The sequence below is a fragment of the Sphaerodactylus townsendi genome, linkage group LG12, assembly GCF_021028975.2.
Source record: "Sphaerodactylus townsendi isolate TG3544 linkage group LG12, MPM_Stown_v2.3, whole genome shotgun sequence".
NCBI lineage: Eukaryota > Metazoa > Chordata > Lepidosauria > Squamata > Sphaerodactylidae > Sphaerodactylus > Sphaerodactylus townsendi.
In genome coordinates this window covers 13,713,918-13,732,075 of record NC_059436.1, presented here as the reverse complement: position 1 = coordinate 13,732,075, position 18,158 = coordinate 13,713,918, and the positions used below count along the sequence as shown (strand labels likewise).

The window sequence follows — 18,158 nt, the reverse complement described above, 5'->3', positions numbered from 1 at the left end:
CTTTTTTAAAAAGTGTTTAATAGTACCTGGAGCCTTCAGTTTTGTAACCATGATTTCTCCATTTGTGGGAAGTAAGGGATCTTACTACTTATTTAATTTTTTTCTCTCCTAAAATGTCTGTTTTGGAAGGCCAGCATTCAATATAACTGGAGATTTGCAGATTTTTTTTCCCCTAGTGCCAGGTGCTGGCAAACTAAAGTTGTGTTTTTGCCATTTTGAATATGGAGAAATGATGCCTGTTTCCTCACAATGGGCCTTTGATTACAACCCCAATGCATGTTTAGTGTTAGCAATATATTGACTTGTTCTTCCTGTTGGTCTCCAGTGATCAAAAAGCACAGGGAGCCTAATGGCTCATACTACTATTTTGTGAGCCTTTATAACTTCCTGGCAGAGAAAAGATTTAGACACAAAGGAAGTCCTTTTCTGAGTTATATGTTCTCCTGGCTGTTATCTGAGTGGAATGTTGCAGCAGAATGGATTGTAAACTAGGCAAACAAAAGGATGTCAGTTGGGTAATCAAGGTTCTTTTGTAGATTACTTTGTGAGTTTTCTTTTGCACTGCTTATTTTAAAAGGAAAATTATGCAATGAACTGCTTTATCATGTATGTAGAATTTTACCTTGTAACATGCGGTCATCCCCCCCCCCCCCCCCATATAATTGCCGTTTGTAGAAATCTCTGTTGCATTATCTTTCGCTCGGTGGATTTTATAAGATATTAATATAACTGAGAATTTATGGCCTAGTTTAAATTACCGTTCAGGAAAGTAGCATTTTCTGACTGTTGGGGGGTGTGTGTTGGGGGGATTATAGGAACCAAAGTTTCCAGGATTCTATTCCAGTTTTTGTTGTTGTTGTTGTTTACTCATTCTCTAGCCATACATCTGTGATGGTGATCATGATTTAGTTTGGGCATGCCAAAGTATTAAAAAAAAACTTTTAGTGCCTCCAAAAATGTTTATGCTGAAATATGTGATTACAGTAAATGAAAGTAAAGTCAGTGCAGTGCCTGGTCATTAAAATATGCATTTCTGAGTGGGGTCTTAGTGCAATTGGAGTGCAGCAGTGTTTACACATTCTTTGAATCTTCGGATCAGCCCTTTCCAAAATTCTGAACAGTTCTACCTATACTACAGGAAGGGGACCCTCCAGCTCCCTGGTCCTGACCTTGGATGTCTCTTTCTTCCCACATCTCTCTCACAAGCTTCCCTACCCTGTTTCTCTGAAAATAAGACATCCCCTGAGAATAACAAGTAGTAGAGGTTTTGCTCAAGTGCTAAATATAAAACATTCCCCCGAAAGTAAGACGTAGCAAAGTTTTTGTTTGGAAGCATGCCCGCCGAACAGAACACCAGAGCGTACAGCTGTGGAGCGGAAAAATAAGACATCCCCTGAAAATAAGACATAGAACATCTTTGGGAGCAAAAATTAATATAAGACACTGTCTTATTTTCGGAGAAACACAGTATGTGGGGGAAAGGGTGTATCATGCCACATAGTCCCCTCCGCCTTCGGGTATTGAGTGAGGCTATCTTTTCTCCCTCAGTTCAGCTGAATCCCACCAGCAGCTGAATGGGTTTGCAGGTGCTGCAGTGGACCAGAAGGTCTTGAGCGGGGGTCCCCAAACTATGGCCCGGGGGCCAAATGTGGCCCCCTGAAGGCATTTATCTGGCCCGCCAGGCATGGCGGCGATGGCTCCATTCATGTGCAGTGGGGGCTCGAGGGAGAGGAGGAACTGGCCCCAACGGCTGTTGATTGCAGTTACATTGGGATGGCAACTCCCAAATCTCCATGCATTTTTTCTAGAATTCCAGAGTTGGAAACCTTACATGTGGCAAACGCTCTGCTCGGCCTCTTCCCTCTCGGCTTACTCCGTGTGTGTTGGTCTCTAGGGTCTCTTCTGTTCCGGCTTCACTTCTCCCCATTGGCATCAGCCAGGCTGGTGAATCAGCTCATGGGCTGGCTGCTAGAGAGGAAAGGAACCCAGGAAGATACCTGGGATCATGGGTTAGATGGAATGCTTCATTGGCAAAGTTCTGCTTTTTTTTTTTTACAGAGGAAGGTTGCATTCCACAGCCTCCCCAACAATATTTGGAGCCCACCCTGTACTTGACATGCTTTGGTCACTGTTCTAAAAATAGACCATGACAGAAAGGCTGAAACGTGAAATCAAACATTTTACAATCATTTGTGCATAGGAATTTGTTCATAGTTTTTTTTTTAGTCCGGCCCTCCAACAGTCTGAGGGACAGTGAACTGGCCCCCTGTTTAAAAAGTTTGGGGACCCCTGGTCTTGAGGGTGTCATAAGGAGACAGGTGACCTTCTGATCTCTGGCTGTGTCCAGCCAGCTCTGTCTCTATTTCACTGGTTCCCCAGGCAACCCAAGTCTGCGATGGTGCTGCCACCTGAATGGGTCAGCCATGCCTTCTGTTTCTCAGAGGAAGCTGCATTGCATGTGCAACTGATAGCTTCTTACACCTTCCAGACAGTGTAAATTCCCTGAGCAGCAGAGTATCAACCTTTGACATGTGTCTGCATGCACTTAGTGAAGGAGGGCGTATTTGGTGGCATCACTGCTCCAGGTTAAAAAAAAAAGATCTGTGCTCCAACCTACCCAACTTGACTTCACCCCTACTGTTGGTGTGAAGCAAGGAAGCTACTGTGCTGTGCAGAATGGCATGTCATGGCATCATTCAACGCACCTTCCAGGAGTTGCTTATCCCAAGTTATTTGGTGTGTGAATCCTAAAGGAGTTCCTCATAGTTAGTAATCTACTGCTCGTAGAATAGTAGTTTCAATCTGTTGTGTCATGATGTTGTCTTAGCACTTGCTTTTGGAAATATTCTCCCATGTACACTATTGCTGTTACTGTCTAACGGTGATTACTGTTACTGGTATTGTGCTCATAGTGCAGCAGTTACTGTTCTAAATGGTGCCCTGTACCTATGACCTTTGAAGGCCATTAATCCCTATGATTTAATATGTCTTCTTCCCTTCTGTGAAATACCAGCATATCCAGTTTGAAGTCATATAAAGCACAGCATCATGGTTATGGTGTGTGGGATCTGCAGCTAAATGTTGCTCTTCTAATTGTCGCAGGGGTGTTTAGTTCCTGCACAACAATGGGACATGACATTAGATTTTAACAGAAGTTCTTTTACATTTAGCACTGAATAAAGGTTAAAGATTGCAATGGAAGAGCACACCAGTGTTTCCATAGTCCTTAAGGAGTTGTGACATTTTGCTGCAGTGGCTGAATAGTTGTCAGTAACGAGACTAGCCAGTCTAGCTGAACAAGGGATTAGCTGTCAAATCTACCTTTCCTCTGGAGAATACCTCTTCTCTTCCTTTTTCACTCCTATTATCACAGCCATATCGACCTATTCAGAGGTGATTGGCACGGAAAGAGTTTTAAGCTCAACCATCTGCAAGGGTGAAAGGAATCTATGAGAGAAGAGACCTAGACTCCCTTCTCCATATATTTTGTACAAGTCTTTCTTTAACATCTAGGCACATAAGTAGACTGTGAAGTATGGGCTCGATATGGGAGGGACACAACAAATGTTTACCTTTACATGGATGCTGCTCAATTCCTGTTTTATGAGTGCAGGGATTTTGCAGTTATTGCTTAGTCTTACAGAAAAAACCACCCTGTTAAAAAAAACACCTTTCCTTGCAGATTTTATTTTATTTTGTTTTGTTTTCCTTGAATCACTTATTTTTATGGCAGTAGGAATGGAAAGGAGGGAGGGAGGATATGTTGGAAAACAAAGACAGTACATTGGTAACAGTGGCTGATAGCAACTAGAATCGGTGGTGTTTGATTGAATGTACTATATGTACCTGAGAGGAAGGCAACCCTCAATGTAAGGTGATTTTCCCTGTGAAAAGGTTATACCCAAAGTTTTGGGTTTTTAATTACAGCTGGTCATAACTGCAATTTCTATGCTAATTTAGGATGCCTCCTCTTTTTTCTCGACACCACTGATGGAGAAAAAAAATCTAGTCTTCCTTTCAGGTAAATAAAAGTATTGTGTATGTTGCCATTTTGGTAATTTGCCCAGTAATCCATTTGTTTCAATCTGACAGTGTCAAAAAAACACGGCAAGCTTATAACTTTCCTGCGCACATTCATGAAGTCTCGGCCAACGAAACAGAAATTGAAGCAGCGTGGGATCCTGAAAGAGAGGGTGTTCGGCTGTGATCTTGGAGAGCATCTCCTCAACTCTGGTCACGATGGTAAGAGAGAAGATTATTGTCGTTTTAGCAAGCTAATTGGATGAAACTAGCGCTGCTTTCGCAAAATAAACCAAATAAACATGTTCTCTCTTCACATTCAGCATTTCTGTAGCAACAGATGATGTACCACTAATTTTCTGAACCTAAGAATGCTTCTGTCAGAAGTAATTCATATGAAATTGTGCTTCTGGTTCTTTTTGAATCTTCTGTTATTTATTATTCCATATGGCAGGGATTTAGAAAAAGAATCAGGCTAACCAATTTGTCTGCAACCTTTTGCCATCTTGGAGGTAGATAAATTTAAGCATCACCTGATATATTTAGTTTTTTAGTTTTTTTATTGTCTCCACTGTGACAAAATGTCTTAATATTGTGAACAGCTGGATGACTTCGTTGTAGGGGTGAAGGGCACATGGTAAGAATCTCTGGAGTACACTGTGTTCCCCATCAAGGGTTTTGATATATTGTGGGTCAGCATAAGAAAGTAAATGGGAATTTGGGGGGAGCTTTGCAGAAGCCGCAGACGACACACAGAGGGTCAGCAAATGACACAAAGTTTAGAAACTCAGAAATGCATAAAATATATGTATAGTATTGTATAATATCAACGTATTTTATCTTTTAATGTCCTCAAAATACACAATTTCTTTTTTTTTAAGATAAAATAAAGGGAAAAGAAAAAAATCAGACCTCTTCTCAGGTACGAAGAGAGAGCTAAAAAACTTTACGCGGATTTCTAGATTGCGGGGGCCGCCATGTCCCTAACCCCAGTGATATGTAACGGACAACTGTATTTGTTTGTTAATGCTGGCATTGATAAAAGAGTCTAGTTACAGAGGCTTAGAATAAAATAGAGAGGGCCAAAAGGTTATCTTATTCAAACTGTTGCACTGTAGAAGACACTATGCCACTCAGCAGTTCACTGTCAAGTGATTGTTGCCTGTTGCAGGAGAATAGGGACGTAGTCCATGGCTTTTTCATAAATTAAGAACTGTGTTAAGGGATCCATATAACATAAAATAAGTAGTGTTCAACTGAACCTGAGGCTAAACCTCTTATAATCTGAATCTGGACATGTAATGTGTTTGCAAGTCATTCATTCACGAGGGCCGTTTCCGCACGGCCTCCATTTTCTAATGCCGCCAAGAGTTCTGGCGGCGCCGATGCAAGCATGCTTAACTGGCCAAGCAGAGGTCGAAGGCGGCAGGCTGGTTCAAGATGGAATCGCTTTCTTTCTTTGCGCCTACCACGAGTTGAAATTTAGCCAGCCGCTTCGTTGAGTCGTTGAAGTCTTCGCCTCCGACCCCTGGAGGTCGGAGGACAGTGTGGGCGGCTGGCGACCAGCAGACGCACTTAATGGTGACATCGCGGAGGGGCAGAGATTTTCCCCGGGCGGGCGCTGTTCGCATTGCGCCGCTGGAAGACGCTTCTCAACAACAACTCCTTTGAAGGGTTGTTGTTTAGGGCGACCTGAGGTCAGCCCTGGGGAGGAGCAGATATCGCCGCTGCTGCAGCAGCGGCGCTTCGTTAACGCGCCTGGTGGGCGGCGCTTTAGCTTCCAGGTCAGTCGTTAATGGGCCGCAAGGAAACCGGTGATCTCTTGAGCGGGTAAAATCTAAGGAGAAGTCCACTCATGTTGACTTCCTGGGGGAGGAACCTCACATGAATCAGCATCGTGTTTTATTGTTCCTGGTAGTTTTTTTTTCCTGGTAGAGGCATTTGGTTCGGTATAATAACCTACTTAGGGCTTACGTCACCCCTTGAAACATGCTGTTCATCACAGGCCTGAGTATTAATCATCATTGTGCCATTACTTGTGTACTTAGCATGCTTCATTGCATCTTAGTGATCTTAATCCCCAAGAAGCTACACATTCATCTTGTCTGTGCTGTGACTCTGCTTGTGTTTCAGTGAGTGCTTTAAATGGTTGAGTGAGTGAAGGCCTGAGCCGCAGTGGCTGCTGAAATCAGCAGAGTTGTTTTTGGTGAACCCTAAATGGCCGGGAGTTCTCTGTAGGATTGCAGGGGTTTGGCACTTCGATTCCTCTCAGCCTGTTTCAGCATTTTAATTGAGGCTTTCTTTGTTTTTTTGGAGTGTCTATGGATCCAGTGCCATAATATCAAACTGCTTGAGTCCATATTTCAGCATGAAGCTTCAATGCACAACCAGTATTCCAAAAAGGTAACATGACAGTTGTGCGAATCTGGGAAGTTCCAGGGTAGTATAGCGGTTAAGAGTGGTGGACTGTAATCTAGAAAACTTGGTTTGATTCCCCCTCCTCCCCCAAACATTGAGCAGCAGAGTCTTATCTGGTGAACTGAATTTGTTTCCCTGCTGCTCCACAAGAAAGTTGCTGGGTGACCTTGATCTAGTCCAGGGGTAGGGAACCTGCGGCTCGAGAGCCGCATGCGGCTCTTCTGCCCTTGCACTGTGGCTCCACAAGCCAAGCTGCTGGCCCCATCCTTGCCCGGCCTCTGCAAGGCAGGGCTGGCGCATTAACATAGCCACTCAAGAAATAGCTGGGTCAGCACTCACTGAGCTTCCCTTCTGCCTGCCCTCCCCATGGAGCTGGGCGAGGCGCTTCCCCCTGACCCGGCGAGGCCGAGCCGCTGGCCTCATCCTTGCCCGCCCTGCAAGCAGCAGGGCGGACGCATACATGCACTTCTCAGAATGAGCGGAGTAAAAGGTAAAAAACCCCAATATATACAGTGTTATCTTCATTTTAAATGTCAAAAATTATTTGCGGCTCCAAGTGTTTTCTTTTCCCATGGAAAATGGGTCCAAATGGCTCTTTGAATGTTAAAGGTTCCCTACCCCTGATCTAGTCACAGTTCTTTAGAACTCTCTCAGCCTCACTTACCTCACAAGGTGTCTGATGTGGAGAGAGGAAGGGAACAGAGCTTATAAACCACCCTGAGTCTCCTTGCAAAAGAGAAAGGCAATGTATAAATCCAAACTCCTCCTAATGAATCTTGTGATTTTCATCTGTAGGGTTTTGTTCTGGTCCTTCAGCATGAAAATGAATCAGAGGGTAGTAAATAACATTACTAAGTCTACACAAGTGAAAATGAACTAGTGAGCTTGGGACACAGAAGTGAAATCTCTGTATCAAACAGTTAGAGTGTTGGCTTTCTTTGGGTAAACTACTGTGCGTGTCCATACTCTGGCAGTGATTTTTCATTGAAATTTGTTATTGGAAGGTTGAAAGGAAAGTGAGAAGAGAAGAGTCAGGAGCTAAGCTATACCAGGTTGGCACAGGGCAGATTCATGCATACTGCCCTGTAATATATTAATGTAAATTGCAGTTTGCTGCCATAAGTAGGCCTTCTTTAAGTAAACTACACTGGGCACACTAACAAGTGTGGTGGGGCAAAATCTAAAAATGTCCAGTGCATATTGCAAGTGCCCTTGGCACACAGATGTAAATCTTCAGCATCAGGTTAGAATTATGCAAGAAGAATTGGAAAGTTACCAGGTGGAGCAGGATTTTGCATTTCCTGCTCCTATGTTCCAATTTTGTTTTCCATCCCAACCCAGTGAGTAAATTGCATATTATCAACCCACTTAATTGTATAATGTTGACCTATCTTTGTTGAAGCCTAATTCCTAGTTTAGCGCTTTTTTTTTTCAACGACTCTGAACTATTTTTTGTGTTTGCACCAAATAAGTGTTTGGAAGAAAACCAAGCCCATTTAAGAAGTAGCTGTGTTTTTTTCACTTTCCAAGAGAAGTTCCTAAGTAGTTCCGCTTTGCTGGCAGCTGTTATGCTGGGCTACTTTACAGTGACGCAAACTGCAGCTTTGTCAGCATATTGTAACCCTTGACTGGAAAGGCATCGATGTGCCTTCCCAGCCGCTCTTACAAGCTGGAATTGAGGGAATCTCAGGGCCCCAGTATGAGCTCTGCTCCTAGAAGAAGCTGCAAAATAGTCCTTCGGCATTTACCCACCAATAGGAAGTGTCTAGCAGTGTTCCTTTGTTTGCTGTTACACTTAGCAACGCCTCTTCGTGTATTATTTATCTGTTGTTGAAAGTCAGATGCAGTGCTTTATTTAATTTTTCAAAAGCATTTGTTAGCTGCCTTTCTACCTTACAGTAATTCAAGGCAGCTTACAATATCAGTAATAATAAAATATGTAAAAAAAAAAAAACCCCAGTAGCTAAAATCAGTAATTTAAAACTGTCATAGGCAGAAGAACTAGTCAAATGCTATCATGAATAAAATAAAAGTAAATGAAGAAATGTTGTCTCTTCTATTCCATGAATGAAGAGAATGAACTGAAGTAGTTCTGGATGGAATAATTAATTTTCTCTAATTCCTTACTTCACTGTGTCCTGGGTTCCCTATATCTGTATAACTGCAAAAAAAAAAGTGTTCTGTTTATGACCCAGAATCCTACTGCAGTTAGGACTATCTCCTAAAGCTCCATTTGTGTGAACTAATAGAGCACACAATGACTAAAATACACCTTGGTTCGCAGCATATTGAGTGCGCGATTGTGATAAGCAGCTTTAAATATATTTCACTATAGATAAGACTTCAAAAGGTTCTTGTGGTGCGTTTACAAAGTATTGTAGTCTTTGGATTGATTTTTCCTGCTCTAATTCCGTCTCATAACATTTCAGTAGCCCCTTTCTGGTTCCTACGTGGAGGATAGTTCGCTGGATCGCGTGGTTTTGCACGTTCATATCAGACTTTTCTCTTGCGAGGTGATTATGCCCAGTCTGCGTGGCGAACATTTTGTGGTGCTGCTCGCTTCCATTCCCTAAATTCTAAACGTTCCCGTAGCTCAGAGAATTTGCAGGCCCCACTAAAAAGGTGAGAAAAGTAAAAGTGAATAATGTTTATCTGATTAAAGAAGCTTTGACTCTTGAAAGCTCATAACCCCAAAAATCTTGTTGGTTTCTGATGTCCTGGACTCAAATCTAGCTGTTTTAATGCAGACCAGCACAGCTACCCTCTGAAATGAATAATATTCCTCTAACTCGTGTGATAATGCACAATCCAACCACAATTGAGCCTTCTAAGTCACATTACAATTTCACTTTAGGCATTTCTTCTCCCCAAATTATTCGAATAATAAATTGCACCAGCATCCGTAGTTATGGGCAAGGACAAATGCAGCCTGTATGTACCAGTTTGTTTTGTGACCATTTCCCCAGTATTAGAAGTAATTTAACTGTATGTTGATGTGTGGAATTCAGCGGAGTGGCAGCCACTCAAAATGACATGGGACATTAACCAGCCAAATGGCCCTGGCTCACACATTGTGAAAATGCCACTCTTGCAAGAGAACTCCATGGGAGGTTTGGTCACCTAGCCTAAGCAAATAGTTCTGATTCCAGTAATGTACCTCCTGGACTGGTAATACATGAGAGCCCGCTGGGGTAGATGAAGGGGAGACTAATCTGATTTCATTGGATTGAAATGTTGAGTGGCATCAGCAACAGGCACTGTTTTTCTGATACAAAGTTAACCGTTTACCAACTTTCTCGCAGTGACATTATGGCAAAAGCAAACTGTGGCTTAATTAATACTATTTAGACAGTAACTCTTAGATTGTGTTTTCCAGATGTTCAGGGTCCACACTTCATCAGCTCTGTCAGCATGGCCAATTGGCCATGCTGGTAGGGGCTGATGGGAATTGTAGTTCCTGAACATCTGGAGAGCCGCAGGTTCCCTACCCCTGCCCTAGACAATGTGCCCTGCACTGAGTTGTGACATGGAAGATTTTTAGGCAGCAGCTCCAATAATTTGATCTCTCGCCCCGCCCCCTGCCCATCTGTGGTTGAGTTCTAGGAAGCAAAAAATGGCTGTTGGTGAATCCAGTTAATATGGTCCCCAGTCTGCTTATGGTCCCCATAGGGTCAACATTAAGGAAGATTATGGAGGATGGGAGAAATTTATACATTTGGAAGTTGCTTTATCTCTCTAAAGGAGATATTTGTGGTACTGGGCATCTCACATTCTCATTGTGTTTAAATTTATAAAAAATTTCTGCAGACTGGGCAAAACCTCTGGGAAACATGAATATGTTTGCCAGGAACGGAAAAAAAGTACTCTAAACTTCTAACTTTTCAACATTGTTAATTGCAAATTCATGAATGTAACCAAAATTGGTCAGTTTTATAATCAGTCTGAACACAGTTCATCAGGTACCACCAGGGCACCAAGCAGTGATCACAGCTCCTTTGTATTTGGCAGTAGGTTATCTAATCTAGTTAGCAAATTCTGTCACCTTGGTACCATGTGTCCTAGCAAAACCATAATTGATGGTGAGATTATGCAAACTCTTGAGGCGATTTAATATATCCTAGTCCACTTCTGCATTAGTCAGGTTCACTCATAAGCCCTGGGAGAAGCAGGGAGTGCAATTTATAAATCTCTGTTGTTCTGTCATGTGTGACTTGGTTGCTATAATCTTAATCCGCAAGACTTCCATGTGTGTGGTCACTGTGTGATATAGAATAGCTCAAGAGGATCCAAAACACCTTCTCAAAACCTTTGCGTTTTTTGGTGTTTCTGATTTGAATGCCATCTTTTAATATGTGTTTTGAAACTCTGCCCGGGTATCTCAGACTCTATTGCTTGTTCCGGCAGTGCTCTCCTTACAGTCAGGGAGATGTTAACGGGGTTCCCCACATTAAGACTCCCCATAATCAGAGAAGGAGAAGTTTGGATTTACACCCCACCATTCTCTCCTGCAAATAGACTCAAGGTGGCTAACAAGCTCCTTTCCCTTCCTTTCCCCACAACAGACACCTTGTGAGGCAGGTGGAGCTGAGAGAGCTCTGAAGAACTGTAACTAGCCCAAGGTCACCCAACAGGGTTGTAGGAGTGGGAAAACACATCTGGTTCACCAGATAAGAGTCTGCCGCTCATGTGGAGGAGTGGGGAATCAAACCCAGTTTTCCAGATTAGAGACCACCACCCTTACATCATGCTGACTGGCATAGCCATTTTATCCAAAGGTGGGGCAGAAGGGGAATAATGAAATAAAAGAGCACACCTCTGACTGTTGCTGAGCAAGGCACCCTAACAATGACCAACCTCTCACGCCACCCAATCTCTGTGACATAAAGTGTTGCATATAGTCGTCATAATGTTTCCCCCATATATCACACAAAACCCATAAAGCTTAAAACTCAAACAATGCCCGAGGCAATCTGCTCCAATGTCAGAGAGAGCTAATAACTGGTGAACAGGAAAAAATAGAGCAAGGGTGACAAATCACCAATCTACTCATATGCAAGGAGTCCATATATATTTATGAGGGAGAGAAGTTATTGCTGTTAGACCATATTGCCTCTTGCCACCCAGGCAGGATACTCACCACAATCTACTTTGTCTAAATGATGTTTTAACCGTAGCCCTGAAGCTTGGAGGGATGTTTAAGTTAGCCATGTTCTAGCACAGTTGAGTGATGATAAAGTTCTTATCCAGTGTGACAGACTAGAGAATTAACGGTAGCCCAGTCATACCTTGAGGGTAAAAGAGGCTGCTGTGTGCATTGTTTGTTCATTGCTGACTGGGTTCTTTTGACATGGTGAATGAGCCGGTGAGTGGAACATATTGGAATCACTGCATTCCCTTTCTGTTTCAGTTTTCTGCTTTGGCTTGATGCTAAATGTCACAGTAGGGTGCCCCTGGAATTTAATTATGGCAAATAAAGCATTTGTGCTGTTTGTTTATAAGGCTGGAAAGCCCCAGGGGCCAAAAGCCATGGAAACATGCTTAGCTTGTTCGCCATGACACTGTGCTTCAATTAGGCAGCCCAGGCAGGTGTTCCTGGCAGTTCCGGAGACCACTGGGAATTCATGCGATGTGACTTCCTTTAAAGGAGAGTGGTGGAAGTTATAAATAGGTAAACGTGGGTGCTTTTTATGTATTAAAGCCAGCCACTCGAGTCCACACTGTTTCTTCATTCTAAAATACTTCCTCCAGCACAGCTGCCACAGGCAAGCTCAGATGTATGGCAGCAAAAGCTTTTATGATCCCCTTTCCTTCTGAATCCTATTGTACATCATGTCTTACTGCAGTCTGTTACCCAAGAGTTTTCCATGGAACATGAAGAGAGGAGCATCAGCAATGTCTGAGGTGGGATGGATTCAGAATTTATAGAGGACGTAGGCTTCTGGAGCATAGCGTAGAGCAGCCTTATGGTATACAATTAAAACATTATGAAATTTGCTCTCACAATTTTGTCTCCTCTTTGTAAGGTTTAAATACGAAGGAATGCAGAATGCGTACTTGTTTCTGTGTGTCCTTTCTACAGACAGAGAGATTTTCTGTCTCAAAAAATGAAGATTTAAGACTAGGCATAGATTAAATGATAATAGATTTTCTTCATGCATAATTAACTTATGGTTTAATGGCTTCAGGTTGTGGTGGTGGCCACTAGCTTAGATGACTTTAAAAGAATTAGCCATGTCCACGGAGTGTGCGTCGATCAATGGCTTGTGTTACGTATGTCATGTTATATATGGCAATTCCATTTTCAAGTGATACCAGATGCTACTGATAAATATCAGCTACTTCCGTCCACCTGGTTGCCTCCAAGACCTGTGCACCCTTTCTCCTCTAACAGCAAATTGCACAAGGGCTGACTTCTAAGAGAAGAGCAGATTTAAATTGGCTTAGAAATTACAGAAAAGTTAGCAAGAAATAAATAAAAGGGAAGAATTGGAGTAGTGTTTGCCTGGAAGCAGATTAGCTTCTGCATCAGGGTCGGGAAGATGACAGGAAAGTAATGTTGACTAGTCCCCTGGGGAGAAAAGCTCAGCAGAGGAGCTCGGCATGAATGTTCAAGTGAGCACATTGACTAGTTTTTCAGTTCACCCGAGGCAATTCCCACTGCAGATACGACTGCAAGCATGATGGAATGGTACATGTTGATTTTCTTTTGTTGAATTTTGGATGGAAGAGTCCTAGGGTAACCAGTGCCAATTAGAAAACAGTAGCTCAAGGAACAACCCCAGTCATAAAATGTAACTGGGAGAGTAGTTCAGCAGTGGAATTGGCTGCCTAGAAGGGTAGGTGAGCTTGACAAACACTTGCCAAGGATGCTTTAGGCTGATCCTGCATTGAGCAGGGGGTTGGGTTCCAACTGTATGATTCTTGTATAATGGCAGTCAAGGAATCCCAAAGGTGGAGTTCCCAGAAGGAACTTGGACAGATTTATGGAGGAGAAGTTGATCTATGGCTGCCAATCCTGATCCTCCTTGATCTGAGGTTGCAAATGCCTTAGCAGACCAGGTGCTCGGCAGCAGCAGCAGCAGCAGGCCTTTGCTTTCACATTCTGCATGTGAGCTCCCAAAGGCACCTGGTGGGCCACTGCGAGTAGCAGAGTGCTGGACTAGATGGACTCTGGTCTGATCCAGCAGGCTCGTTCTTATGTTCTTAACATTTCTGTTGAACTCTGCATCTGTTACAAGTCCCTTGCCAACAAGTAGTCACAGATCAGCCTGGTATAGTTCAGACAACAACTACGTCACGAGCACAGCACAGGGAGTAAAAGCACATGTCAGTCAAATGAGTTAATGATCCTGGCCTCACATACGCATCAGGCCACATTTATGATCCCCTTGTATGTAGCATGTAGTTAAGAAATAAACAGGTAGGGATAAAAGCCTGTTTTACAGATGGGGAACCGAGGTCAAGATTAGGCCCAAGGACAGTTCATGAGTCCATCATGATACAGAACTCAAACATATAGAAAAGATATATGAGAAAAAGGCTGAGGGACTTGGGAATGGTTGGTCAAAATCAGGGGTCGGGAACCTTTTCCACTCAAAGAGCCATTTGGCTCGCTCGCCCCCCCCCCCCCCCCGGGCCTCAAGCTCGCCCCCTCCCTCCTGCCCGCCCCTTGCTCACTCCCCACTTCACTCTCGCCATTGGCCTCAAGACACTCGCCGCTCGGGCCCCTGGTACTGCTCACTCGGGCCACTTGGGTTCACTTTGCTGCCTCCCACCACTTGCTCGGGCCCTGCTCACTTTAAGCTCACTTGTTCGCTTCTGCCCGCCTCACCACTGCCTCTCCGCTTGCTTGCCTTCGCTGGCCTCCCTGCCCCAGCTCACTTGCCTTGCTCCCACTCCACCGCCATTGCTTGCCCTCACAAGGCTCACTCTCGGCCTCACACTCTGTTCACCACAAGCCCCTTGCCCGCTGTCCCGGCTCCTCATGAGCTCGCTTCACATCTGCTTGCTCCTCACACTGGGCCACAATTTCACTGCTTGCTCCCCGCTTCACTTGCCCGCCCGCTCACCACTCACCTCGGGCTTCGACTTCATTGGCCACTACCTGTTTCTTGCCTGGGCCACTGCCCCCCCACTCACTCCTCTTGGTCTGCCTATGCTCAGCTTCCACTTACCTGTTTATGCCTCGCCCGCCCCCACACAAGACACACACCACCACTTAGCTCGCCCACTTGCTTCTTGCTTGCTTCTACCTGGCTGCCTTTAATTTCTGTCTGGCTTGCCTGAAGGCAGCCATGCCGGGAGCCGCACGAGAAGCAGCGAAGAGCCTCTTGTGGCTCGTGAGCCGCGGGTTCCCGACCCCTGGTCTAAATAAATATGTATTGAGCAGGGACAGGATTACTCTCTTTAAATATTTGAAGGGCTGTCACTTAGAGATGAGCAGGGAGCTGTTCGTGTTGGCAGGAGAGGAGAGGACTCACAGTAATGAGTATAAATTACAGGGAGAAAGGTTCCAACTGGATATTAGGAAACAATTTTTACAGTAAGACTTATTCAACTGTGGAATCAGCTACCCAGGGAGGTACCCTTTACTGGCATTCTTTAAGCAGCACATGGACAAACACTCGTCCAGCATCGTCTAGGCCAGGGGTCGGGAACCTTTTAGACTCAAAGAGCCATTTGGGCCCATTTTCCCCAGAAAAGAAAATTCATGGAGCCGCCACGAGGGGATTTCCGCTTTCTTCTCCCCGCCTCTCTGTAGGCTGGCGGAAAGCCGAGAAGCCCTTTTCTTCTGGGGAGGCCCGCTTTCTTCTGGGCGTGCAGAGGAACCACCTTCAGGCAGGTTTCCCACTTTCACCGGCCGGACAGCTGCTGCTGACTGCTGCTTCTGCTCCCCCCTCGCTTCTCCTTGCTCCCTTCCCCTCAGCCTTCTCCCGACCTTGGCGATTGTTATTTTGGATCTTCCTGATAAGTGAACTCATCAAAAATCCCCTGGTTCGCCAACTCCAGGGCTGAGCTGGGGGGACTCTGGACTGTGTCGTGGGGATTTTTGGGCTAACGGTGGCTGGTGCTGGCTTTTTTCTCTTCCACGGCCCCCCTGGAAGAGAAAAAAGCCAGCACCAGCCGTTCGCCCAAAAATCCCCGAAACAGTCCAGAATCCCCCAGCTCAGCCCTGGAGTTGGCAACGCAGGGGATTTTTTGATGGGTTTCGCTTATCAGAAGTCGAAAACACTGGAGCTCCCTGAGCGTGGCGGTGGAAGGGCGGCGGTGGCGCGGAGGCCGCTTTCTTCTCTCGGGGGGGGGGGGGGGGGGGGGCGGCGGAGCGGAGCCGCTTTTTTCTCTGGGGGGGCGGCGGTGGCACGGATGCCGCTTTCTTCTGGGGGGGCGGCGGCGGCGCGGAGGCCGCTTTCTTCTCTCCCCCCGGTCGGGACGGCGGCACGGCGGCAGTCTCTGCGCGGGGGAAGGGGGCGGAATCCCACGCTGCCCAGGAAGGGGCGTGGAGCCGCACCACAGGCTCTAAAGAGCCGTTTGCGGCTCGCGAGCCGCAGGTTCCCGACCCCTGGTCTAGGCTGATCCTGAATTGAGCAGGGGGTTGGACTAATGACCTGTGTGGCCCCTTCCAACTCTGTGATTCTATGATGATCAGTTTCACTGATAATAAAAGACTGCATCCCCAAGCAATCTGATCAATCCACAGCAGAGTGCTCAAGCTCTATCAACCACCTGAGCTGGCAGATAGAGGGATTAATACTCAGAACCTAGAGGGCACAAGATAGCTGTGTGTGCAGAGCAACGTCCTTGAAAGGAACGCATTGCCTCCTGAGACCAGCCTGTGATTGCTGTTTCTAGCTAGTAGTGGAAGCACCTGTCACCAGGCCCACCCACTGCCACGTGTCGCCTCCACTAATGCCCTGCCCCATGCCTGCTGGAATGAGCTTCTGTACCACTCGCATGGTGGAAGAGCTATAGGGAGAGAAGGTGGGGAACACTGAGCCAGCACCACAACCAATGCAAGTGCCCCACCAGTTGCTGCATTCCCAGTTACCACAGGGTGGCTTATGTGGCACTGCCCCCATAAGATGGCTACGTGGCACTGACCCAAGACTTCATTAGCTTAATTTAGCTAGCCAGCTCTGCTGGCCCTGAATCAAGGACTGAAAATTGGAACAATGCAAATGCATCAGCTCCTCAGCTATTTTCAGTTGTGCTCCTGTGACCACACTCAGATTTTGTAAAGGTTTGTACTGCACAACAGAAACACACAAGTTAAAAGGAAGGAGAAGTGCTGGGGCGATGAAGTAGGAAAAGTTGTTGGTGAACTATGAACTTGCTCCCAAGGTTTTGCTCCATATCACTAGATATAAGAGGAATGGAAGCTGACCAGATAATGCTGCAGCAGATATAGTGGTTGCAACTTCTGACTGCTGATGGAAATAATGTTTGATGGCTTGCCTATGCAGTGAAACTGAAGTTAGTGTTACCTCGTTTAGGTATGTTTGATAATAATATTGGCTTCACCACAAGGCTGGTTGCTAAAGACAGGCAGCTTCACATGGACACACCTCCTATATTTAATTATCTAAACAAAAACCACCAATGGCTTGGCTTCAGACCTGGTTTCAGTGGATGCCTCTATTTCCTCTTTAGTAGGGACATACATTTACAGCTATATTTTGAAAGCTTTCTTCATCTCTCAAAAGGATTTGCGTACTTAACACAAGAGGATCTTCCAAGACTCCCATCTCATGGTCAACTGTTTCTTTTCCTTTAAGTCCCCCAGGTCCTCAAGAGTTGCACTGAATTCATTGAGAAACATGGCATTGTGGATGGAATATACCGTCTGTCTGGGATTGCTTCCAATATCCAGAAGCTACGGTACACTTGTTTAATTTATTTAATCAATGTGCTTGAGTATTTTCTGATCACTTTTTTTTCCACCTGGAAAACATTCTCATAGATGAGATACCATTATCAACAGCACAGTACACAATAATTTATAATAAAACAGAATAGCATGTACCTCGCTGAAATAGACATGCAATCAAATCCGTCTGCATTCAAATCTTTAGTTTAGCACACATCAAATTAACTGTCTAATGCTTGCATGAACTAATGGACTTTCAGAATCTTCCAGAAACCAAACTGAATTCTGAATGTCAAGGATTGTAGCTGGAAGGAGGTTCCCCAGCCTAGAAGCAACAGGAGATAATGTATTTCTTGTGTATTTGTTGGTTTAATGATAAGCAGATCTGTGATGGAGATCTCTTGAACAGGATGGAACATGTGTTTTGTGTTACATTTCTCTGGTGCTGAACATGCCAACTTTGATACTGTAGTTTCAGCAACTTTTCTTTCACCCCTAAGGAGTACACATATGGATAAAATCCTGCGTAGTTCCTAAGGCACTTGATTTTTTAAAAGAACAGCATAGCTCTGGGGTTCCCAACCTTTTTGAGCTTGCTATCACTTTTGGACTTCTGACATAGTGTGGTGGGCATAGCCACAAAATGGCTGCCACAGGAGACAGCCATAAAACAGCTACCGCACCTCACTTTCAGCCACACAGTGTAAGTCGTTGTTCTGTGGTGTCAGCCACTGCCACAGTAACATTTTAAAAAATCTGCAAAGCCAATCAAATCTCCATTGGCCAGCCAGTTACCTTGTTGGGCAAAAGTCCCTAGCCTGAACTGTTTCCCACTTGTCCTACAGCCCAAAAATAT

The 18,158-nt window shown here is 44.9% G+C and overlaps 1 protein-coding gene across 6 annotated transcripts in view; it reads left to right on the top strand.

Annotated features, from left to right (window-relative positions):
* Nucleotides 1-18,158, top strand: part of ARHGAP32 (Rho GTPase activating protein 32) — a 250,212-nt gene that overhangs the window by 204,282 nt on the left and 27,772 nt on the right. For all 6 annotated transcript variants that reach the window (XM_048512260.1, XM_048512259.1, XM_048512258.1 and 3 more), the window contains 2 exons: nucleotides 4,093-4,242; nucleotides 17,211-17,313. In XM_048512260.1, coding sequence (XP_048368217.1) covers nucleotides 4,093-4,242; nucleotides 17,211-17,313 — 253 coding nt within the window. The remainder of the gene's footprint in view (nucleotides 1-4,092; nucleotides 4,243-17,210; nucleotides 17,314-18,158) is intronic.